This window comes from Ornithorhynchus anatinus, chromosome X5 (assembly GCF_004115215.2).
Source record: "Ornithorhynchus anatinus isolate Pmale09 chromosome X5, mOrnAna1.pri.v4, whole genome shotgun sequence".
Classification (NCBI taxonomy): Eukaryota; Metazoa; Chordata; class Mammalia; order Monotremata; family Ornithorhynchidae; genus Ornithorhynchus; species Ornithorhynchus anatinus.
Genome location: NC_041753.1, coordinates 62708284 through 62734396, shown reverse-complemented (window position 1 = coordinate 62734396; position 26113 = coordinate 62708284). Strand labels below are relative to the sequence as shown.

Sequence of the window (26113 nt, the reverse complement as noted above, 5' to 3'; positions counted from 1 at the left end):
GAGCACTTTCAGAAGCACAAATGCTAAGGGCAAAGGGATCAGGACTGGCTCAGGGGCTTTGAAATGGCAGAATGTGACTCTGTGGCTCGAGGAAGCAACTGTTTGAGACTCTGGGGAGAGACGAAACTGTTGAGTGAAGTTCTCATTGAAATCCACTAACCAATAGGTCCAGAATGCAGCTTCTCCTACTGCAAAGCAGGGATATTGTACCAATAAAGGCTTATCATTTACGGAGGCAGTGGAAGGAGGCAGTCAACAAATGCCTTTCATGGTCTCAAGAAACTCACCTATGATTTACCATAATTAAGCGTTGGTATTAGAGTGTTTACTGTGTGCACAGCTCTATACATAGTGCTTGGCAAGATACAACACAACGTAAGCAATAGGCTCTCCAGTACTCTTCAATTTGCTCTTTTCCCCTCGAGAGCTACTTTATTCGATAAAGAAGTCATTTCCATTCACATTTTAGTCCTCTGCTTTATGGACTACAACCAAGCATAAGGCATCTGGAGGAAGACCAGGGCAATATCTTTAAATTACATATTATAAATTATTTATTCATATTAATGTCCATCTCCCCCTGTAGACTGTAAGCTCATTATGGACAGGGAACATATCTAATTCTGTTATATTCTCAAGCACTTAATACAGTGCTCTGCACATAGTAAGTGCTCAATAAATACATTTGATTGATTGAAAACAAAAATATCTGATTAATCCAGCAGCTTTGGGAAGTGTAGTTAATAGGAAAGCAGTGCAAACAGCTTACGTTTTGGTTATCATGAATAAATCTGTACTATTGACCATGGAATGTGTAAAGTATCTAAGATTGGAATATCTTCCATCTTCCATTTTCTAAAAAGAAATGAGAGAGACAGAGACAGAGACAAACACAGTTTGGTAACTTTCTTTCTCTAATTCATACATTATGCTCTTCCAAAAAAACCAAAACCCCCCCCCCAAAAAAACAGGTCTAAAGAGATAAGGCCACCATAACATTTGATGAATACATCTACGTTAACAAACAAACCCAAAGACAAGTAAAGGCTATCAACACCGCACTCATTTAAATTAATATCTGAAAGAACCTCTCTCACAACAACTAACAGCACATCTTCAGTCAACATTATTCAGCACTTGTTAGGTCAGATTTCCCAACAAATTCAGGTTTCTTGAAGAGATCCACGAAATCTAATCTGTGAACAAGTAATTGAACAGAAGACAGTATGGGATTGGTATTGTATCCAAATGCATTATTATTCAACAACATTACCCTTTTCATTATTAAGGCTCAACATCATCTCAGCTAGTCCACAGTACTAATTTCATTAACACCGATAGGTCTCCAACATTGTAAAGGAATCGCAGCCATCTAGATTTTCTATGCAATCAAATTAGGATTTAACTTACATTTCAATGACTCTTTTGGAACAAATACGAATAGATATCGGACGAAGAAAGTTGTCATAGGTCATTACTAAAAAGATGAATATTTTAACATATTTCATGCCCAACTAACTTTCATTTTTCTTCTGTAATTGTGGTTTTTATTTAAACCAAGAAATAACTGTCTGATATTTACAACTCTGACAAAATGCAAAACGAGTCAAATCCTGAAAATCCCTTTTACAATAACCCAGAATCCATAAATTAGAGACTCACTTCTGCCCCAACCTCTACTTTTGGTCACCTCCTTCTCTATGCTCTTTCTCTTCCCCAGTACATGAATTCCTGCCTCAGCTCTGAGTGGCTTCTGGCACTTTCATATGACTGACCCACAGTAGTTCAATTCTTCAGCAGCGCCTTGTAAGCAAGAATAAAGATCTCACCAGGTCTTGACATTATTTTTACCCTCCCATTTTCTCCCATGAGTCGCACTGATAATAAAATGAGTGAACTCCATATTGATTTCACCTCTTTTTCTACCACAGTCGTCCTCTCCTTATAGCAAATGGTTATACCCAGCACTGACATTCAGATGATTGGGGCATGTAATAAAAGTTTCCTTTTTCACTGTTCGTGGATAGCAATAATTCAATGAGAGCAGGGAACCGGGACAAGAATTATACAAAGAAAAGGGATGTGTAAAGAGGCTGGATATGGAGTTTCAAAACTTACAGAGCTCAAAGGAGAGTGGCAGAGATGATTACAAAGTCAGAAAATGAGAATGTGAATAATTTCATTGGGAGGAAGCAGAAGGATGGTTGTTTTAAGGAAGGTTACTAAAGTAGCCTATTGTCAGCTGCTCACTACTTCATGCCTCAGTGCAGCCCCTCAGCCAGGGCATACTTTTCCTTAGGCCTGTTGTAGAAGCCTTTGTGTATTTGTCTGAGTTGTGTTTTGATGTTTCATCATTTCTGATGTGCCCGTCTCCAGGCCCTTCTCCCCATTTAGACTCTTAGATGTGAGCCTCCCCTCAAGGGACAGGGACCATGTCTAATTTCCACCTAATGTAGTCTCTCCCAGCATTTAGTACAGTGTTCCACACACTGTAATCAGTGCTATTTATTGAGTGCTTACTGTGTACAGAGCACTGTACTAAGCACTTAAATTCTATTACCGTTACTACCACATGTGTCTCATCCCTTGGTTGGGAATACTCAACCCTTAAGCACAAGGGTGGGGAGGCGGGAGGCAGGGAGTTTATGGAAACCTTTTCACGGGGTGGCGAGGTCCCCATTTTGAGCATGTGGATACATATGCACTGAAATCCAAGATGATGGCACCTACAACTCTCAGTACCGAATCCCAAAACGAATCAATATCAGACATATATTGGCTGACAACAAGCAGCTGAAAGGATTCTGTGGGAGCAGGGGAAAAGTAGGAGGAGGGGAGACTTTATTCTTAATAAGGGCTTATGGGGGCTAGCGTCCCATATGCATCGCCTATGCACTTGGATCTGTACCCTTTAAGCACTGACATTGTCCGCACCCTCAGCCCATAAGCATTTATATACATATATGCAAATCTTGTCTCCCTCATTAGACTCTAAATTCCTTGTGGGCAGGTATGGGTCTGCCACCTCTTTTGTATTGTATTCTCCAAAGCACTTAGTACAGTGCTCTGCACATAGTAAGCGCTCAATAGATGCCATTGATTGATTGTCAGATATCAGAAGTAGGATATGATAGTCCTATCAAGAACACAGTTCCCACAGGCCTTTGAGAAGCAGTAGCTCGCCCCAGGACCCTCGAAAAGCAGTGTAGCCTCGTGGAAAGAGCACAGGCCCGGGAGCCAGGGGACCTGGGTTCTAGGGGCAGAGCCTGCTGTGTGACAGTGGGGAAGTCACTTATCTTCTCTGTGCCTCAGTAATCTTATCTGTAGAATGGGGATTAAATCCTCCCCTCTCTGACTTAGATTCATTCATTCATTCATTCATTAGTATTTATTGAGCGCTTACTATATGCAAAGCACTGTACTAAGCACTTGGAATGTACAATTCGGCAACAGATAGAGACAATCCCTGCCCATTGATGGGCTTACAGTCTAATCGGGGGAGACAGATGGACAAAAACAAGACAATAGCAATAAATAGAATCAAAGGGATTTACACCTCATTAACGAAAAAAAGGGTAATAAAAATATATACAAATGAGCACAGTGCTGAGGGGAGGGGAAGGGAGAGGGGGAGGAGCAGAGGGAAAGGGGGAAAAGGGGGGAAAGGGGACGTAGCTGAGCGGAGGTGAAGGGGGCAGAGAGGCAGCAGAGGGAGCAGGGGGAAAAGGAGAAGATCATGAGCTCTATGAGGGTCAGGGGCTGGGTCTGACCTGATGATCTTGCATCTATTCCAGAGCTTAATACATACTAAGCACTTAACAATTGCCATAAAAAAAGAGCCCTGAGAAGGGCAGTAGCCTCCAGATCAGACAAGCACTACATCTCCAAGCAAGACACCCCCAAAAATCATACCTCTGGGGCACTACCCTGGTCCAATCAGGCTATCCAGTTCCCCAACCACTAATTTATGGGCCAACAGCAGCCTAATTTGGCACTGCAGTATATGAGCACCTGACTAGCCTCAACTCCTTTCTGGCCCCATCTCATCGTTCCCTCCCTTTAGTCTCACCTACCCTGGAAGACTCTGCCCTTCTTTTACAGTCTCTTTATGCCCCTCTCTCTCTGACTTCCTCATGTCTTCTGAGGTCGTGACCTGGCTCCCTCCAGTTGAGAAGCAGCAAGGCCTAGCGGATGGGGCATTGGCCTGCCAATCCCACTGGCTCCATTCGCTCCTCTCCACATGAGACATCTATGACATCTCCACATGACTGGCAGGTGGCAGGGTCCTGATGATCCAAGGGGCTTGGAGAAGGGGAGCCCTATGACCATCATGCCCTGCTTAACCACTGCCAAACCTGGCCCAGTCCTATTCTCTAGATCCTCAAGTGGAGACCAAGGGGACAGGAAGATGAATTTGATTAAGACCAAAGACAGAGCCACGTAATTATCAGCACACAGAACTTCAGACCAAAATGTCTCATCTCTCCTCTCTCAGTTAAAGAACATGCTATTGCAGAAGGGAAAACACTTACTTTTCACAATGAATAAAAGGAATAAAATGAATCACATGAGTGAAACTACACACAGCCTGGACTAGTGGAAAAAGCACGGACCTAGCTACTAATTCCGGGCCCACCACTTGCCTGCTTAAACGTCTCTGGGCCTCAGTTTCCTCATCTAGAAAATGGGGATTAAATACCTGTTCTCCCTCCCATTTAGACTGCGAGCCCCAAGTGGAATACTCAGGTCAGATGATCCAGTACTTAATCCAGTGCTTACCACAGTGTTTGACACATACTACGCACTTTAATAAATACCACAATTATCAATAGTGTTAAGCCCGTCGACTGGACTGTAAGCCCGTCAATGGGCAGGGATTGTCCAGGGATTGTTTCTATCTGTTGCCGAATTGTACATTCCAAGTGCTTAGTACAGTGCTCTGCACAAAGTAAGCACTCAATAAATACTACTGAATGAATGGTGTTTCTTGGAATCAATTAAATAGCCAATAAATCATTGAATTAAGGCACTTAGCACATCTAGAATAATATGACGGTATATTCTTGGATAATATGCCATACAAAATCTTGCCAAACTAAAGTTTTATATGATCTTCTGACCGATAGTTAATTGTTAAGCAGCCAGGAGAATATGAGAAGTCAAACCAATACACCTTAGGACAAATGGGAGCCCGGGAACATCAGCTTGGAATAGAAATGGTTCTATCACACCAACAACAGAGAGACCATCGTCCAAACCCACCCCAACCAGAAAGTGACAGTAAATTCACTCATCACTGCCAGGAGATACCTGAATTCACAAATGGAGGTAAAGGTTAAAATGTCCATCTTCATATCTTCCACAAGGATGGGAAATTATATCTCATAAGAGAAGACTTTCTTCCCTCCAAGCACCTGTAAAAGTAGCCTGAAGGGAAGCAGTGTGGCCTAGTAGAAAGTGAATGGCTTTGGGGAGTCAGAGGACCTGGGTTCTAATTCCAGCTCTGCCACTTGCCAGCTGGGTGACCTTGGGCAAGTCACTTAACTGTTCTGTGCCTCAGTTTCCTCCTTCGTAAAGTGGGGACTAAATACCTGTTCTCCCTCCTACTTAGACTGTGAGACCCATATAGGGCAGGGATTGTGTCCAACTTGATTATCTTGTATCTGTCCAGTGCTTAATACAGTGCTTGGCACATAGTAAGCCTTTACCAAATAACACAATCATTATTATCTAGTATTTTTCATGCCTTTAATGGATAAATCTTTCCAAATCTACTACCACTCTACTGTACTGTTCCTTCCCAAGCACTTAATAAAGTGCTCTTCACAAAGTACACACTCAAATGCCATTGATTGATTGACTAAATTGCCCAGAAAAGGAAAGACACAGAAACTTGGAAATAAATATAGGATTTTTTTTTTTTTAACCTCAAGGTACTACAGCAGTTGATAAATTTTTTTCTAGGGAAATGAAGCAGCCTCCATTCCTAGATTGGCTGGAGTAGACACGCTTTCATGATATTTCATTGCCTACTTACACTGGAAGATTTTAAGGTCAGGCCCATCTAAATTCTGGAGAACATAAGAACTGCCTCTTTCATCATGGCTTCCCCTCCAACTTTACTAAAGATAGGAGGGCTCGTTTAGGGTTGAAAGCTGTAGTCATAAGACAGCTAAACTATTGTACCAGAAAAGCCGAAGGCGGTTTTTTGCCATCCTAGTTCCACCATCTGATCCGGAATAAGGTTTATGATCATTACTTGTTCATTCTCAGGGGCCTGGAACTTCAAAAATTCTGCCATGGTTCTGAGGGCTTGGAGGCTGCCAAAGAAATGGTACCCTCTTAACAACTGGGAAGTCCTCCCAAGAAGGGAGAGAGGTACCAGTGGAGAAACAGTGTGGCCTAGCGGATAGAGTATGGGCCTGGGAGTCAGAATGGACCTAGGTTCTAATTCCGGCTCCGCCACTTGTCTGCTGTACGATCTTGGGCAAATCACTTCACTTCTCTGTGCCTCAGTTACCTCATCTGTAAAATGGGGATCAAGATGTAGAGCCCCATTTGGGACATAGACTAATGATCTTGTATCTACCCCAGAGCTTAGTATTCATTCATTCATTCAATAGTATTCATTGAGCGCTTACTATGTGCAGAGCACTGTACTAAGTGCTTGGAATGAACAAGTCGGCAACAGATAGAGACAGTCCCTGCCGTTTGACGGGCTTACAGTCTATCTGGCACCTAGTAAATGCTGAACAAATGCCATTAAAAAGAAAAAAAAAATATCTAGGTTTCTAACAGGCCTCACTGACCTAGATAACCAAATATGACTTTCTCCTCAGCCTCAATGTCCTTCTGGAGAGGAAGAGAAGCTGAATGAGTGGAGCTCAACAAGCCTTCTGGGGAGGCGGGAGGTCTACTGTCAACTTACTTAAAGTATTCAGGTGAGGCCAGGAACACTGTTCTGACTGCCTAAGTAAGACCCCTCTTCCAGACCAGCTGTGATCATATCATCTTCCTGAAGCAAACATCAAGTCAGACATCCAATTGCTGTCAGGGGAGTGCTTGAAGCTATTTGCAAACTTGTCCAATCTCTGAAAGAAAAGAAACAGCACGAAAACCAAAAACACCCCCATCCCCAACATACATTCCCAACCCACCAACAAACACCATAGCACATTCTTTATAAAAGACACAAGGACATGACGACTAAAAAAGAAAAAATGGACATGATGCAGAATATATTACTTACAGGGGTCAGGTGAGCTGTCAATATTCTTATTCCACTAGAGGGCATAAGAATATAAATTATGAGAAACTAAAATGGTAAAGGGAAAAAAAAACAACCAAGGGAGCATGGTGAGGGAGGAAAGGAGGAAAACTGCCAACTCACTTGCAAGAACACACAAGAGCTTCTGCTTCCCCTCAAAGGAAAGACATGATCCCACTGGCTGCTTGAAAACAGGCAGCAAGGACTGGATTTCTAGATAGTGGATGGTAACCTTTTTAATTTTTAAATTTCATTTCCAGGAATATTTGTAGAAAATATTTTTTTAACTCCTTCTGTAGGAGTCTGGGAGCTTATTTTATATCAAAACTACTTTCCTTTTTCTTCTGCATCATGCATTTGAAAAACATTCTTTAGCACCATGCAACTTGGTTAGAATTACCTCTTAAATGAAGGCATGATAATGATAATGACATATTTACAAGCTACATTTTAAATCATAAAAGATACATTTTCAATGATAGAAAACATATGTACACCTCAGAGCACAGATTCAACTTAACCCTGTTTTCATTAATTAAACTGTATTGACTGAGTGTTTGCTGTGTGCAAAGCACTGTACTAAGTGCTTGGGAGAGTACAATAATAAACAGACATTCCCTGCCCACAGCAAGCTTACATGTTACACACCTTCATATATAACACTTTATAACTGTAGGATTTTAAGTACTATGTGCCAAGCACTGGACTAAGCACTGGGTAAATGCAAGATAAGCATATTGGACACAGACCCTGCCCCATATTGGCGGGGTGGGGGGTGAGGAGGAGGGGTGTGCCAGGGAGTGAAAGTTAACGCATATTTATATTTGTATACTATTTTATATAGTTGTATTTGTTAAGCGCTTCCTATGTGCCAAGCACTGCTCAAAGTGCTGAGGTTAGATGCGGTCCCTGTCCCATATGGGGCTCACAGTCTAAGGACGAAGGAGCACAGGCATTTAATCTCCACTTTAAAGTTGAAGAAACTGAGGAACAGAGAAGTTAAGTGATTTGCCCAGGATCACATAGCAGGCAACTGGCAGAGCTGGGTTTAGAACCCAGGTCTTTTGATTCCCAGGCCCATGCTCTTTCCACTAGTCCATGCTGCTTCCCACTTATTCAACTTCAGATGTCTACAGATTTCAGGCTCATTAGAGAACCAATGCAAAACTGTAAACTGAAGGCAATTCTAACAAGATCATTGTTGGACAATTACAAAATCATTTTTGGTTTTCAATTATTTGAAAAAACGCATAAGACATTTAAGTAGGTGCACGTCATCAAGAAAAAACACTTGTTATTGCTGCTCTACTAATCAGATTGGGAGTCAGGTGAGATCTCAAACTGAAACTTTTCCAGTACATCCTGGTGGATAGTGGGCAAACAGTAATGCTCTAATAGCATATTTGAGAGAGTGAATAATGTCAAGCCTCGTACTTAAAAAAAAAAAAATTGAAAGTCAGAAATATATGAATTGTCCTCCAAAAACAAACCATTTCTCTCAATAGTTAATATATTTAAATCCCCATGTGAAGTACACGCCTCCCTACCTGGGCAGCACCAAGCAGACTGTCTCTAATATTCATTCATTCAATAGCATTTACTGAGCGCTTACTATGTGCAGAGCACTGTACTAAGCGCTTGGAATATATAATATTGTTCATAAGACAATGCATATCTCCCTTCCACTTTCCCCATCTGTGTACCCACCTTTAGCTTTTTTGCTGCTATACATGGTATAAATGAAGTGCATAAGGAGGAGCATAAATTAAATCAGTGTTCTTAATTACCCACCTAACAAAACGTAACTCACCCTGGGCTAGATATGAGACAACTCCTGTCCCACATGGGGCTCGCAGATAAACTCCTCAAGATAGTGAGTGTAAAGTAGGGGATTAAGAACAGAGCCTTGAGGAATGTCGATAAGACAATGGATAACATTTCTTGAAAGGAAATGGCCAATACACTCCTCACTAACTGCTTAAAGAACCAGTGTCATAGATCCAGATTTAGAGTGAAGCCTATAAAGAAAATTCCATTATATGCAGAATTTCCCATCTTGGAATCCATTACCAACCACATCTTCAACTCATTCAGGTAAAAGATCCCTGAATAGAATCGCTTTACTTTTCCACAACAAACATTCCCTCTTTGTTCAGTCAAGCCGACAGAGAAGTTAGGAAACTTGCCTATACGGAACATAAAATTACCCAAATGCAAAGGCATTTCACTTAATGATTATTGTTTATAATAATAATAACAGTCATTAGGAGTACTAGTGGCAGTAGCATTTGTTAAGCACTTACTATGTGCCAAGAACTGTACTGAGCAGTGGGGTTAGTATTCATTCATTCATTCAATAGTATTTATTGAGCGCTTACTATGTGCAGAGCACTGTACTAAGCGCTTGGGATGAACAAGTCGGCAACAGATAGAGACAGTCCCTGCCATTTGACGGGCTTACAGTCTAATCGGGGGAGACGGACAGATGAGAACAATGGCAATAAATAGAGTCAAGGGGAAGAACATCTCGTAAAAACAATGGCAACTAAATAGAATCAAGGCGATGTACAATTCATTAACAAAATAAATAGGGTAACGAAAATATATACAGTTGAGCGGACGAGTACAGTGCTGTGGGGATGGGAAGGGAGAGGTGGAGGAGCAGAGGGAAAAGGGAAAAAGAGGGTTTAGCTGCGGAGAGGTAAAGGGGGGATGGCAGAGAGAGTAGAGGGTGAAGAGGAGCTCAGTCTGGGAACGCCTCTTGGAGGAGGTGAGTTTTAAGTAGGGTTTTGAAGAGGGAAAGAGAATCAGTTTGGCGGAGGTGAGAAGGGAGGGCGTTCCGGGACCGCGGGAGGACGTGACCCAGGGGTCGACGGCGGGATAGGCGAGACCGAGGGACGGTGAGGAGGTGGGCGGCAGAGGAGCGGAGCGTGCGGGGTGGGTGGTAGAAAGAGAGAAGGGAGGAGAGGTAGGAAGGGGCAAGGTGATGGAGAGCCTTGAAGCCTAGAGTGAGGAGTTTTTGTTTGGAGCGGAGGTTGATAGGCAACCACTGGAGTTGTTTAAGAAGGGGAGTGACACGCCCAGATCGTTTCTGCAGGAAGATGAGCCGGGCAGCGGAGTGAAGAATAGACTGGAGCGGGGCGAGAGAGGAGGAAGGGAGGTCAGAGAGAAGGCTGACACAGTAGTCTAGCCGGGATATAACGAGAGCCCGTTGCAGTAAGGTAGCCGTTTGGGTGGAGAGGAAAGGGCGGATCTTGGTGATATTGTAGAGGTGAAACCGGCAGGTCTTGGTAACGGATAGGACGTGTGGGGTGAACGAGAGAGACGAGTCAAGGATGACACCGAGATTGCGGGCCTGAGAGACGGGAAGGATGGTCGTGCCATCCACGGTGATAGAGAAGTCTGGGAGAGGACCGGGTTTGGGAGGGAAGATGAGGAGCTCAGTCTTGCTCATGTTGAGTTTTAGGTGGCGGGCCGACATCCAGGTGGAGACGTCCCGGAGGCAGGAGGAGATGCGAGCCTGAAGGGAGGGGGAGAGGACAGGGGCGGAGATGTAGATCTGCGTGTCATCTGCGTAGAGATGGTAGTCAAAGCCGTGAGAGCGAATGAGTTCACCGAGGGAGTGAGTGTAAATGGAGAACAGAAGAGGGCCAAGAACTGACCCTTGAGGAACTCCAACAGTTAAAGGATGGGAGGGGGAGGAGGCTCCAGCGAAGGAGACCGAGAATGACCGGCCAGAGAGGTAAGAGGAGAACCAGGAGAGGACGGAGTCCGTGAAGCCAAGGTAAGATAAGGTATGGAGGAGGAGGGGATGGTCGACAGTGTCAAAGGCAGCAGAGAGGTCAAGGAGGATTAGAATGGAGTAGGAGCCATTGGATTTGGCAAGAAGGAGGTCATGGGTGACCTTAGAGGGAGCAGTCTCGGTAGAGTGGAGGGGACGGAAGCCAGATTGGAGGGGGTCTAGGAGAGAATGGGAGTTAAGGAATTCTAAGCATCGATTGTAGACGACTCGTTCTAGGATTTTGGAAAGGAAGGGTAGTAGGGAGATAGGGCAATAACTGGAGGGGGAAGTGGGGTCAAGAGCGGGTTTTTTTAGGATGGGGGAGACATGGGCATGTTTGAAGGCAGAGGGGAAGGAGCCCTTGGAGATTGAGTGGTTAAAAATAGAAGTTAAGGAAGGTAGGAGGGCAGGGGCGATGGTTTTAATAAGGTGAGAGGGAATGCGGTCCGAGGCGCAGGTGGAGGGGGTGGCACTTGCGAGGAGGGAGGAGAGGATACTCCTCCCTCGGTGTCAGGATACTCTGAGGATACTGCAGGGAAGGATGGGAAAGTAGGGGAGGGGATTAGTGGGGGGGAGGGGAGAGGCGGAGGGGTGACTTTGGGGAGCTCAGACCTGATCATGTTGATTTTCGTGAGGAAATAGGTGGCCAGATCATTGGGGGTGAGAGATGGGGGAGCGGGAGGAACAGGGGGCCTAAGGAGAGAGTTAAAGGTCCGGAACAGTCGGCGGGGGTGATGGGCATGGGTGTCGATGAGGGAGGAGAAGAAGCTTTGCCTGACGGAGGAGAGGGCAGAGTTAAGGCAGGAAAGGATAAATTTGAAGTGTGTGAGGTCGGCTCGGTGCTTGGACTTTCGCCAGCAGCGCTCAGCAGCTCGAGCATAGGAGCGTAGGAGGCGGACGGAGGAGGTGATCCAGGGCTGTGGGTTAGTGGAGCGAGAGCGGCGGAGGGAAAGGGGGGCGAGAGAGTCGAGATGAGTAGAGAGGGTGGAGTTGAGAGCGGAGACCTGATCATCCAGAGTGGGAAGAGAGGACAGGGTGGCAAGGTGAGGAGAGATGCTATTGGAAAGACGGATGGGATCGAGAGAGCGGAGGTCTCTGTGGGGCAGTAGCGAAGATTTGCAGGGGGAGGGAGTGTGAGAGATGAGGCAGGTGAGAAGGTTATGGTCAGAGAGAGGGATTTCAGAGTCGGTGAGGGAGGAGATAGTGCAGCGGTAGGAGATGACGAGATCGAGGGTGTGACCGAGTCGGTGAGTGGGCGCGGTATGGTGGAGTAGGAGGTCGGCAGAGTCGAGGAGGGATAGCAGACGGGCGGCAGAGGAGTCGTCGGGTACATCCATATGGATGTTGAAGTCTCCAAGGATCAGAGTGGGCAGAGAGAAGGAGAGAAGGAAGGTGAGAAAGGGGTCAAGGTGGTTGAAGAAGTCGGAGGTGGGACCGAGAGGGCGGTAGATGACAGCGACAAGTAACTGGAGTGGGTGGTAGAGGCGAATGATATGGGCTTCGAAGGAGGGGAAGGAGAGGGAGGGGGGAGGAGGGATAGTGCGGAAGCGGCAACGGGGCGAGAGGAGGAAGCCGAAGCCTCCTCCCTTACTGTGGCTGTAGTACTGTGGCTTAGTGGAAAGAGCACGGGTTTGGGAGTCAAGAGGTTGGGGGTTCTAATCCTGGTTCCGTTACTTATCAGCTGTGTGACTTTGGGCAAGTCACTTAACTTCTCTATGCCTCACGTACCTAATCTGTAAAATGGGGATCAAGCCTGTGAGTCCCACTTGGGACATCCTGATTACCTTGTAACTACTCCAGGGCTTAGAACAGTGCTTGGCATATAGTGAGTCCTACACGGGACTCAGAGTCTAAAATGGAGGGAGAACAGGTATTTATCCCCCACTTTACATAGGAGGAAAGTGAAGCACAGAGAAGTAAAGTGACTTGCCCATGGACACACAGCAGGCAAGTAGTGGAGTCAAGATTAGAACCCAGGTCCTCAATTTCCAGGCCTTGCTCTTTTCTTTTCTCCCTATAGGTCACTGTCCCAACATTCAGTATTTTAAAATAAGGTTAGATGATATTAAAAAGATTTGATCCTGAGGTTTGGTATCACTACAATAGGATTTCCATTCTGTTATCTCATCATCAGTTCACATAAAGACCCATTTAAATGGAAGTCTCACATTAAGAAGGGTCATAATACATAAGGAAAATCTAGCATAGTATTTTCTGTACTCTCCACAAAGGCAAGGACCATGCCTTCTCTTTGCTCTGGATTTTTCACCCAAATCAACTAGGACTGTGTCACATGCTAGGGATACTTCGATCCATTCAATTAACACTTACTGCCAATCAATTTGTGTCTATTTTCAAAAACACATTAAAAAAAAACATAAGACCCTGTCGGGGAAGAAAACATAATACTGGAGTAATCATGCCTATCCTAACAAAATAGACTAAATGAAATCCAATTACATCAATTAAGTTTTAATTTAAAATTCATACATTATAAGGTGGAATGCCAAAGTTTTAAACACCAGTTTTTGGAATAGTTGCACCACTCAAATATTCTTTTCCTTAAAGTCTGTATGATTTGCCTCACCATTTTCTTACCCCAAATTAACAAAATAATTCATATCAGTATTGTCCACTGGTAATTCATTGCAAAAATGTGTGACTAAATCAGGTCAGATTTCTCTTGAAAACTGAAGGCCACAGCACAACAGTAAATTCTCAAAATATACTATTACCATTATTTACGGGACAACTGGCTTAACGGGGCCATTTGTCGTCTGACTTTCTCTGGAGAGCGAACTGGAGGAAGTTGAAAGTCAGGCAAGTCCTCATCAAGCCCGCTCCCTCCTTCGATGCAACAGTGACCACAGGAAACTTCAGCCCTAATGCAGCCAGCCCCCTGGCTTCTGGTGCCCTGGGGAACCAGACACTTGGGAGCATGACTAGGACCAGCCCTCTGAAGGGATGACAAGGGCACTGGTTATAATAGTGATTGAAAGCTCATTTTCCCCAAATGACACAGAAAAAATAGAACTGGGTGACACTGGAGATGGCGACTGTATTCCAAGACTTCACAAGGGCTCTCCAGCCACCAAGAACCTGATTTGGGGGATTTGATATACAAAAGTAGCTCTACCTTCTTAGCATTTTCTCCCAAGTGCTTAGTACTCTACGCTGCACACAGCAGGCGCTCAAGAAATACTATTGATCGACTCATCGATTCTGTCTTTAAAATCCCAAAAAGCCTATTTTCAAGGCACACAAAACAACAAAGGACAGCTTCTAAGACTTTACCATTAAAAACACGATCAGAATACGTAGCCTGAACTGAAGCATGTGTCCAGTTCAATCACAAAATCACTGACTTAGCTTTTCTGTTGATCAAGAAGCTAAAGATCAATCATCGAATGGTATTTATTGAGCATTTATTGTGTGCAGTGCACTGTACTAAGCGCTTGGGATAATACAACAGAGTTGGTGGATGAAATTCCAGCCCACAAGGAACTTACGGCCTATGAGGAGAGACAGACATTAAATGATTAAAGATCACTTAAATATCTAAAAATATGAAGTATATTTGTCCATTGTCTGGAGCTCTAATTAATGGTAATTCACTTCCTGGAAAGTGATTGTTTAACATCCACTGAGCAAACATGGGCAGGACATACAGTAACTTATATCCAAAGACAATTCCTAATTTTAAACAATATGCAAAAAGCATTCAGCATCATAACATAAATGCCCTATCTGGCAGATCCCTACTCTCCCCATCTTCAAAACCATACTAAAACCACACCTCTTCAGGAGGCCTTCCCTGATTAATCCCTCGCCTACCTGACTTCCACCCCTCCCCCACTGCACCACCACCCCTCCACTTGGGTAAGTACCTCCTAAGCACTTTGAAACACACCCCACCCTCACCCCACTTATGCACATATCTTTAAACTCTGCTGCTTCCTCCTATCTGTAATTTATTTTAGTGTCTGTATCTCTCACTAGAGTCTTAGCTCTTGAAGGACAGAGATCAGGTCTAGTAACTCCACTGTACTCTGCACAGAGCAAATCCTCAATAAATACTATTGACGGCGATGATGATAATGAACAGAGCCTAAAAATCCCTCTCCACATTCCATTTGGAGCATTCTTTTTAAGTAAACTAAGGGACCCTGGTTCTTAACTTACATTTCCCTGAAAAACATTTTATCAAACAATGAATTGATCTGACATAATTCCATTTATATCTCCAAATGATGTGTTAAAATTAATGTTAAAAGGTCATGGCACAGGGAGAAAAATGGCAATGAAATAAAGTGAAAACAAAATAGCTTTGCCATTTTCTCAGGCCAAATAACTATTCTCACTAAACTTCTTAGGATAAAACCTGGAGATTTCATGTCACAGTAGTTCCACACACTATGAGTAATGATGTTGGAACAGAACAACAGATTCACTTTTTTTTTTCCAAACGCTACAAGTTTATTTTTAATATGAGAAAAATCAGACAAACTTTTGAAATTGTAAATAAATCTAATATATTGATGGGTTGTTTTACTTTCCTTTTAATACACTATTACAATAAAGACCAGAAGGGTTACATTGGCATTTATATAAGAAAGGCATTGTTCAAACAAACGAGGTAACTTTAAAGGATTTTAAAGTAAAACAAATGCATACGGAAATGAGAACACAGTTATTTTTTATGAATACAGCCAAATATTGCACTGTTCTTTAGACAAGAGATGCTTTCTAGTTTGTTGGCTTAAATTATGAAAGTATATTTTCTTACTTTTGCAAAAATATTTTAAAAGGGAATATGTAATTGAACATCCTCACTCATTTAACTATGGCAGTTTTACTAGCAACCACACACAGTAGCAACTAATGCATTCAATGAATGAAAAATGGCAAAGGATGCATGCATTTTAATAGTGCACATCTAACTAATTGTCATCATCACTACTACTATCGTGAGTCTTAATCCATTCCCTGTAGGTCTGAGTTTTCTGAAGGCATGATAAAGGAAAAAAAAGGTATATGAGTTAGTTTAATCAGTAAACTTATTCTACTAAAGTCACACAAAATATGAAAAGTTACAGGCTTTAGAATACTATTTGCAGCATTCCTGTTGGATACTATGTAGTTATATAGAGAGGCAAGATGATAAAAAAACAGTTTTGTTGATTTTACTTTAAGTTTTCGCTATTCTAACCTTAGCCCCAGTCAACACTACACATTTCAGGCTTAATACTTAACTGGCTATTACCCTGGTCAGAGTTACTTGGGAAGGCATCTTCCATCAAAGGCTATTACCCGCTGAGAAGGCACATATTAGAAAAGCATTTAGACCCTTGCTTTCTTTCACATTCCACAAACTGCCTGATTATCTTGCAAAGTTCAGATCTTTTTTTTTCCACACCCACATAAGAATATCTTAGAAACGTATGAGGAAACCCCTAAAAAGATATGACTGGCACTTTAATGGAATTATCAATAAACAACACGGATTAAGACCAAACCAAGTAAACTTCTTGAGGGCATGGATTGGGTTTACCATCTCTATTGTATTGCACTCTCCCAGGTGCTTAGTACAGTGCTCTGGCCACAGAAATCACTCAATAAATACCACTGATTGAAAAATACTTTACTGCAAAATTCTCACACTTGTAGCCTTCTCTTTCAAAGTACAAGTATTCAGAGACATTTTTAATAATTTTTTCAAATGGTAATCCTAAAAATATGACAAGGAAGAACAAAATGTCAGCACCATTGGGAGTTTAGAACTACATCTGGTGCTATTGCTTACATTATGGCAAGCTTATATTCAGAGCTTTGATGTATTTAGTAATTATGTAACATGCAATTGATTAGAAAAACCCAGCTTATCGAATAAACCCCACATAAATGTTTCATCTATGGAAGTTCAACACTTGCAAAAAACACCTTTAAGTGGTGTAAGAGGGATTTCTTTGGCTTTGTGATTACAATGGGAATTCTGACAAGGCACTTGGAGGATCTCAAATGTATGAAGTGGTTCATGGAAGCTCTACCTCGGCAGAATCTCTTTTAGTAGTGTTCCTTTGCTAAAATTTAGAATTACCTCAAAAAATTGTTTTTGTAGCTTCCAGAAATGGTGAACTGACATTGGTATAAGTGGAAATTACGCTATATTATATGCAGATGCTGGTCAAACAAGGGATGGAGGAGCACCAGATGGGTAACATTACTCAGGCAGGGATAAAACCACAAGTGATAGATCTGCTCTGTTAGTTTCCTCGGCATGTTGTTATTCTCAGTGGTCTGAAACCGCTGGATCAGTGCCTGTTGCAGAGCAGGAACAGTTTGGTTTGGCTCCTCCGCTTCCTGGGGAGTCTACAGTTTTGGGAGCTCCAAGTGGAGGTTATTCCCAATTGCGCTTCTGCCCCAATAGCTTTCCCTACCCCTGCTACCTTCGTCCCTGCTCCCAGCTTTCTCTTCAACTTGTGCCCACACCACATTGCACAGATCCCCGAGCACCAAACTGTGAAGGAAACATACTCATCACGCAACTCGCACTGCGGTGCCCATCGGTTTTCAGACTCTGGAGGAAGCTAAACCCATTTCAAATGATTTTAAGCTGGAGATCCGTTACACACCCCTCTGCTCAAAATGGTGGGCTGTGAAGGAGAAGCTGCCTAAAAAGCAATCTTCAAACTTCAGAAGCCTTCGGTGGTGAATGCTGACCAAGTTGAAAACCCCATTTACCATGCGCTCTTGAATTATACATGTTCTTCATGTGCCATATTTTTATTTTACTTTTGTCATCTTAAAAATGGCATTTTGTAATACATGGCCATGAGTGAGAATGGCACTTCTAAAGGGTATTTCAACAAAAACATATTAAATGGGACAAAAACTGAAAAAGCAATTTTTAAATAATGACTCCTTTTGGTGGCATAGATTCACAATACCAGAGCTACTTAAAACTGCTATAGGCTGGTATTCATTATCCAAAATTTACCTTTCATAAGCCCACTCGAGGAGGAATGGAAAAAAAAAAGAATTCCATAGAGTTGTCTACACTGCAAGAGGGGCCTCCATGGTAGAAAAGATGCCTCCATTGCAAGGCAGAATCACAGCATGAAACTACTGAGTGCAAATTCACCTGAGATTTCACAACCCAATATTCTGTGAACACACAAGGATGGACGACATAACAGCATGTTCCCGAAAATATTGGAATATCTCAGACATCTGGGAAGTTTCTCTCTCACGTTAATTTTAACTGTACCCATCAGAACCCATTGCAAGATCACTTCAACAAATTACATCTAAGTCGCCGTGGGGATATAGTTGATTTACTGGAAAACCAGAAGACTCCCAAAAGATTACAGGGATATTGTAAAATAAATGTTATCTATTCAGAAAGACACAAAGGACGCCTTGGCTATCACATCTACCGCGAAGATGCAAACATATTTGGTTGAAAGTTTATCCCATGTAAAACTGAAATACTACTGTATAAAGACATCTATACTCAAATGAAATTACCCTTACACAAACTTTTCATTTTATTTAAAATATTCTAATCTTAAAACTTTCACACTATGCACAACTGTTGCTATAAAAATCTACTGTTGGCTTTCATTTGTAAAGTCATTAATTAACTGCTCATATCAAACTGTGACACCTGTATAAAAGAAGAAACGACCTTACAGTGAATAAGGATTCCTTAAATAGTAGACATATCTTAGAGACATGTCTTTATCTTATACGGGATATAACTGATGCTGGTAAAAAAAAAAAGTCACTTATTTTATAATGTATAAACATTAAAACAAATTCAATTAAACTCCGTTTTAATTTTAACACATGCCCAAATCCCCTTAAATTTATAATGCATTTCATTCACCTGTAATATCTGATTTCCAGTACCATCTCTGAGCCTGAATGGTCTGATAACTCCATCCTCATCAAGGAATCTAGGAGGTCGTAGACTCTCCACATCGTCATAACTTTCTGTAGCTCTGGGGGAAAAGGCAAATACAAGGTGGGATTAACAGAGCTTCCCTGAGTTGATCGATAGTTCATGGCAAAAGTACACTATAGTTGCTAAACCTGACCCCTGCCCTGAAGGAGTTTACAATCTGGTGGGAGAGATGGGCATTAATATAAATTTCATAGAGGGGAAGCCCTTGCACTTGGATTTACACCCTTAGCACTTATATACATACATAGCCAAATTTTTTTTATTTAATGTCTGTCTCCCCCTCTAGACTCGTGTAAACTCGTTGTAGGCAGAGAACATGTCTACCAACTCTGCTATACCGTATTCTCCCAGTTGCTCTGCACATAGTAAGCACTAAATAAATACGACTTATTGATGTGTACATAAGTACCGAGGGGGTGGGTTGAGTTTCAAAGTGCTTGGGGGGGCAGACCCGAGTGCAGAGGTGATGCAGAAGAGAAGGAGACTGGGATGGGGAGATGAAAGACTAGTCAGGAAAGGTTACCTGGAGGAGAGCTGACTTTAGTAGGGCTTAAATCATTTCAGTATTAAAGATAAAGCCAATATCCATGGAAATATAATAGCAAAATGTTTTCTCCCCACAGCAGATTTAAAATAGCTTACGCTTAGCAACCAGAAAAATTATACTGTCAAAATGATTATGATTGGTAGAGTTTTCTACAAAATTCGGTAAGTCCTCACTATACTACTCTTATGTGACAAAACTATTTTATGAACCTGAATGGTGGAATTCAGAAAAGCATTAGCAGGATTAAAACATCAAAATTAAAATCGCGGAGTTGACAATGTTTTCTCCGTTTAAAATGAGCTTTCTTTTAAATGCAAATATATTTTAGGTTCTCTATTTTTGCTTTTCACACACTTTTGGTAAATTGCTTTTCACAATCCAATCAAGTACTGTGCTTTGGCTCTTGGCATGATTTGTTCTATTCTTAAAAATATCCATGTAACAAAGCACAATAGTCATCCTCTTTCAGACAAGTCAGACTTGGAAACCAACATGACTAAATGTATTTGTGGCTAATCAATAAAGATCCTGAATGCTTTACAAAAGAAATGGAAGTAAGGATTATGATAAAGATAGTGTTTGTGACAGCATTGCATTTAAGTCTGAAAAGGACAATTAAAAGTCATTATCCATCAAAAGCCCTCTCAAGTTTTCAAATAACTACATACACAGAATCATTCCTGTGTTGTGACATTTGGGGGCAACTGACCTGGGCCCTGCAACATTTAGGGTCGTCTCCCTACCAGTGAGTGGCGGAGCCACAAAGAAGCAACTGAGGCACTGAAACTCTCACCCCTCTCAATACCTGTTCTCCCTCCAATTTAGATAGTGAAGTGGGACTGTATCTGATCTGATTATCTTGTATTTACTCCATTGCTTAGTACACAGTAAGGCCTTAATACCACCATCATTATTATTGCACTGAGTACCTGGGAAAGTATAACAGAAGCACACGGCACATATACCCTGCACACCTTAAACACATGGATGTCAATTTTCAGAAGAAAAAATACATGAATGAAATTTATGGTTGAAATAGTGAGTTCCTGCCACTCTGACAACAAAGTCTCAGGATTGTGAGAAAAGCAAAGACTCATAATTCTGACTGTAAAATTCTTTCTAGATTGGGGACACAATAATTCCTCACATCTAGCAACATGGGGTCTACTCCATTCAGGTTCCATTAAAAAAAATAGATGGAGGTGAAGATAATCTTTTTCGTGAGATCAGAGTTTAGCATAAACTGACGTTTTGGGAAAAAAAAAAAAGATCCCTAAATTTTGGGGCATATATGTGCAACAAATTGTCCAAATTGTTTAAATTCAATATTAGGGGATATATCAAGGAAAGTAAAAATCCATAAGTACAAGTCCAGAACACTGCAAGGTTTTAGTAAATGAGAGGGCACTGCATACTGTTGGAGTTCCACAGTAGAAGGTCTGCCGACACTTCTAAGAAATGACATGCAGGGGAAGACAGAAATAGTAGGAGCAGTTTGACACAATGTACTGCTTCACCTGGCCAGCAGAGTTGCTTTATGTAAGCCCCCAGCTACTTCCTCCTAGTATTTACCTTTTAATACCCTGAAAGGTGCTACTCGCCATGTCTATAAGTCCTCCAGTCGGCCTCGCCACTGCTCCTACTAAGCCTTTTCCAACACCTTTGAAGAAACCAGATGCTCCTCCTTTCTGGGCTCCTAGAAAGAACAAGGTAAAGGGTTCGTATGAATACAAGCTTGGAAACTCAAGACTCAACTGAATTAATTAGTATACTTGCCTTTGATGGGTTTTGTCACTATTCCCGTTATCCCACTTACAAAGCCCTAGAAGAAAAACCCAATGGCATATTTACAAAAGTGTTCTCAAACAAATGTCATGAAGTGCAATGCATATCTGAACGTGACTAATATATTCTCGCTCTTCTTCCCAGGCCCAACATCTTAAAACCAAAATTCCATAAAGAGAAGAGAGAGAAGTCGTTGAAAATCCTACAGTGCTCACTGATCACACACTACACGTCCCCAGTTGTTCCTCTCACAAAATTCTTCATTCAGTAACTTTAGGTAGTATTGCATAAGAAGCATTTAAAGCAAGTTGGAAGCTGGAATTTGCAATGGAGGTAGAAGACAAACTGGCCGAGAACTGGTAGGTAGCAGCTACGACTTTCATCCATTGTCGAACAGCTGTTATCACCAACGCTGCATCACTATCAGTTGGCAGCGTGGCCTAGTGGAGAGAGCACGGGCCTGGGAGTCCAAGGACCTGGGTTCTAATCCCGGCTCTGCTACCTGCTTGTTGTGTGAGCTGGGGCAAGCCACTTCACTTCTCTAGGCCTCAGTTCCCTCATCTGCAAAGTGGGGATTCGATATCCGTTTTCCCTCCGACTTAGACTGTGGGCCCAGTGAGGGACAGGGACTCTGTCTGACCTGACCTGGGGAAGCAGCGTGGCTCAGTGGAAAGAGCCTGGGCTTTGGAGTCAGAGGTCATGATTTTGACTCCCAGCTCTGCCATTTGTCAGCTGTGTGACTGTGGGCAAGTCACTTCACTTCTCTGTGCCTCAGTTACCTCATCTGTAAAATGCGGATTAAGTGTGAGCCTCACGTGGGACAACCTGATGACCCTGTATCTACCCCAGCGCTTAGAACAGTGCTCTGCACATAGTAAGCGCTTAACAAATACCAACATTATTATCATCTTGTATCATCTACCCCAGCGCTTAGTGCAGTTCTTGACACAGACTAATTGCTTAAATACCACCATTATAATTACCATGGGTTGTGAAAAAAGGAATCTTAGATGCTATCTACAGATGCTAAGCCCAGGCCCCCACACCTATAGAGTTTAGTTCTCTGGTTACTGTCAGCGGGACAAATCAATCTGTCAGCTTTCTAGACACGGATCTCCAGGTTTCAAAGAATTCATGCACCTAATTCAGCTAGCTTTCTCTTTGCATATACATAAACACAAAGACTGAATTTTGGTAGCTCCTTTCATTGGAGACTGTTAAAGTATATTAGAAATTCTAACATTCATTAGCCTGTACACCAATTCTGAGAAGTAGGAAATTCATGAATGTATGGTCTTAATTTTCATTCATTCATTCAATCGTATTTATTGAGCGCTTACTGTGTGCACAGCACTGTACTAAGCGCTTGACTTTCATTTGAACCTTGGGAAAGTTAAATCATATCCCCCGGGGAGCTTTCTTACAGTTACTAAGCCTTTTCCTCCTCGAGTGATGCCTTCTCTGATGCCAGCTGGTTTTGTATTCATGTTTTCTCGCCTCCTCTGTTGGTAGTCTTCGTCCATCGTTATTGCTGCTACTCCTTTGGCCATTGCACTAGTGATTCTCGATGCAGCACCAGCAAGACCGCCTATTAGAGGTCAGATAAGTTTTTACACGTAACATCACCACATTATTAATTGGCTAGCACGAATCTGCATCGTAAAGAAAATACATATTTGCTTACCAACAGCTCCCCCAACTAGAGCCTTAAGTCCTATTGCCATTCCCTCTATAAATTCTTCAGGACCCTGGATGGCTCCCTAAAAGGATCACAGGAATGCAAAGAAAAGGATAAATGCAATTTTAGTTTACAAAACTCCAATGATTAAAACAATCTGGCATACTGAAATCAACTTAAATCGACCAACTCCCAAAATACTAGGGGGAAAAGTTTGAGAGGTCTGAATTCAAGAAGAAATAACAAAGGAGAGACCCTCGAGCAAAAGTTATGCATGACGCAAGCTGCTCTAAAAACAGTGTCTCCAAAAGTAAGCGTGGAAAGCCTCAAGGGGAACTAGTAGCTTTAGGGGAAAGATCAGTGCCATAAGTTCATGTGGCAAATTGGAAGGAGGGAAAAAAAAAATCACAGTGAGATTTATGAATGAGAAAGCAAACCTTACATTAGTCAGAGGTACAATCAACTTAGATTCTCTTTACAGCAGAGAAAGCAGGCACCTACATGAGAAGCCAGGTCCTCTGACCCCCTAGGCCAGTGCTCCCAGTTCGCTCTCTTATGCTAATACAATCAAGCCCATTCTCTCTTTGGGTAAGGAAGAGAAAAGGCCATCTTCTAACCACAGGGGTTGTCTTCTGAAATACTGGATGTTTACTAGGGTGAATAATAATAATAATAATTATGTTGGTATTTGTTAAGAGTTTACTATGTGCCAAGCAGTGTTCTACAAGGTAATCAGGCTGTCCCATTAGAGTGGCTCAGTGGAAAGAGCACGGGCTTAGGAGTCGGAGGTCATAGGTTCTAATCCTGGCTCCGCCACCTGTCAGCTGTGTAACTTTGGGCAAGTCGCTTAACTTCTTGGTGCCTCAGTTATCTCATCTGTAAAATGGGGATTAAGACTGTGAACCTCACATGGGACAACCTGATTACCCTGTATCTACCCCAGCGCTTAGAACAGTGCTCGGCACATAGTAAGCGCTTAACAAATACCAACAGTCTTCATCCCCATTTGACAGATGAGGTAGCTGAGGCACAGAGAAATTAAGTGACTTGCCCAAGGTCGCACAGCTGACAACCTGGGATTAGAACCCATAACCTCTGACTCCCAAGTCCATGCTCTTTCCACTAAGCCATGCTGCTTCTCAAGGGAACACACCCCTCTCCCCCTGCACACAACACGAACCAGGGGTTAAGGAGTGGGATTACCGGTGGTGATTTTGCCACATGTGAGCCACCACAGCCAGACAGTGCCTTATGTAGCTGAGTTCTAATCTGTAAAATGGGGATTAAATCCTCCTCCCTCTAATTTAGACTGTGAGCCCCATGTGGGACAAGGACTGTATCCAACCTGATTACCTTGTATTTACTCCAGCGCTGGGAGCAGTGCCTGGGACACAGTAAGTGCTTGACACGTACCATTAAAAAATGAGTGCTTTGACTGGGGAATATTAATTTAGAAGTATGCAAGTGGAGCGATATGGTGGAGAGGCATGGATTTAATAGAAACCTAAAGGAATACATTTACATTAATGGAGGTCAATAGGATAATCAGTGTTGAGGCTAACAAATTGCATTTCATATTTTAAGGCAGCACCGTAGGGAAATCTGGCTGCATCTAAAGGTACAAAGAGTTTGATATATGAAGCATGGAGAAATTTCAATCAGTGGAGTTGAAAAAGTCAGAAGAGATTTATTTTGGGGGGCGAAAAAGGGAAATATATCTTAAATGGTGGCTAAACATGAACACAGTAAAGACAAAATGGAAAAGTGATCTAATTTTTTTTTTATCAACCAAGTGAAATAATTTCAGACTCTGAATCATCAGATAATAGTAAATGTGTTCTCAGTTGCTCTATCTCACATTCAAATAGGTGAGTTGATCTTCCTAAGGTATTCAATATAGCTTATACCACTTTGTTGGCTCTCTCAACTTGGAATAAGGCATTTTTCAAAACACTGCCAAATGCTTACAACTCGGTCCTTCCAGGGACCCAATTGCAATGAAGGTTTTTAATGTGAACATCTTGAATAGGGAGAAATTTTATATTATATTTCACATAAAGCAAAAGAGATTAGTTTACCTGATATGGCTCATAGAAAAATGCTTCCACTCCTTCGGAGAAATCTCTAAATAACCCATATGGATTTCCTAATACTTCGAGCCCAAGAAGAAGGACATACATTTGTCTAATGGCCTAAAATAAAGACAGAGTCATTAATGATGATGATACTAACTGCCTCAATATTCACTTAGGTTATTAAAGCCATTTTTGGCTCAAGCCTTCCATTTTTATACTCTCATGGGGCTTAACTTTTCTACAAACATATACCACCCAATGGACCTATTTACATTCACCTCCATATTTAACTTCAGGTGGAACCCCAAGGATCCAAAGGTATGGTTTCTTTAAAAAAAGCTTGCAAAACTCTGCAGTCTATTACATTTCTTTTCACTTTCTCACATCCACATTAAGCATGGGTCTTTCTGCTAGTCTTTTCAGAAAGAACTTTCTTTTTGCAGTGGAAAAATGTGCTTCATAAGTAACGTAGCAAAATGTAGGGCTTGTACTGAAGCAAAATCATGTAAGGATCTAAAGAAAATGTTTCATTTACATTTAGCATTTCATCACTGCTCTGAGATGGCTAGGTTCCAAAAATTCACATGTTCATTTTAGTATCAGAATTATAGGTCAGAGAGGTTAGTGACTTTTCTAATTTTAAACAAATCAGTGACAGAGAAAGAAACAGAACCTAGGATTCCAATTTCCAATTCCTGAATCCAACCACAAGGATGACTTTTTCTATTCATCTGCACAGCTATAAATGAATGTCCACCCCTTCCCCTGTGAAATGGCATCAGACTAACCTGTTTTGAGTAGTGCTTTATAACCTCATACTGTAATTGGGGCCTAGTGTGGAACTGATAGTTGAGTTCAAAGTAAGCCAGCCTAAAAAAAGAAGTATGTTATATGGAGAAATTGAAAGCCACGTTAGTCATTTCAAGCACATTTAACCCCTTGCCCAAGTTAGATATTCTACTCGTTTGCCTGTCTCTCAAATAACGCAGAAACTTGGGACTTATTTTGGACCCT

At 42.1% G+C, this 26113-nt stretch overlaps 1 protein-coding gene across 6 annotated transcripts in view; it reads right to left on the bottom strand.

The window, feature by feature from the left end:
* VPS13A (vacuolar protein sorting 13 homolog A) overlaps positions 1–26113 on the bottom strand; it is a 163169-nt gene that overhangs the window by 10050 nt on the left and 127006 nt on the right. For 2 of the 6 annotated variants that reach the window (XM_029056117.2, XM_029056120.2), the window contains 8 exons: positions 25888–25969; positions 25103–25216; positions 23031–23106; positions 22771–22934; positions 21338–21383; positions 21134–21257; positions 18937–19051; positions 770–855 (listed from right to left, as the gene is read on the bottom strand). In XM_029056117.2, the coding sequence (XP_028911950.1) occupies positions 770–855; positions 18937–19051; positions 21134–21257; positions 21338–21383; positions 22771–22934; positions 23031–23106; positions 25103–25216; positions 25888–25969 (807 nt within the window). Of the gene's footprint in view, positions 1–769; positions 856–960; positions 1197–6928; positions 7284–15410; positions 16052–18936; positions 19052–21133; positions 21258–21337; positions 21384–22770; positions 22935–23030; positions 23107–25102; positions 25217–25887; positions 25970–26113 lie in introns of those variants that run through there. The other 4 variants (XR_003756046.2, XR_003756044.2, XM_029056119.2 and 1 more) reach the window with 4 other exon arrangements.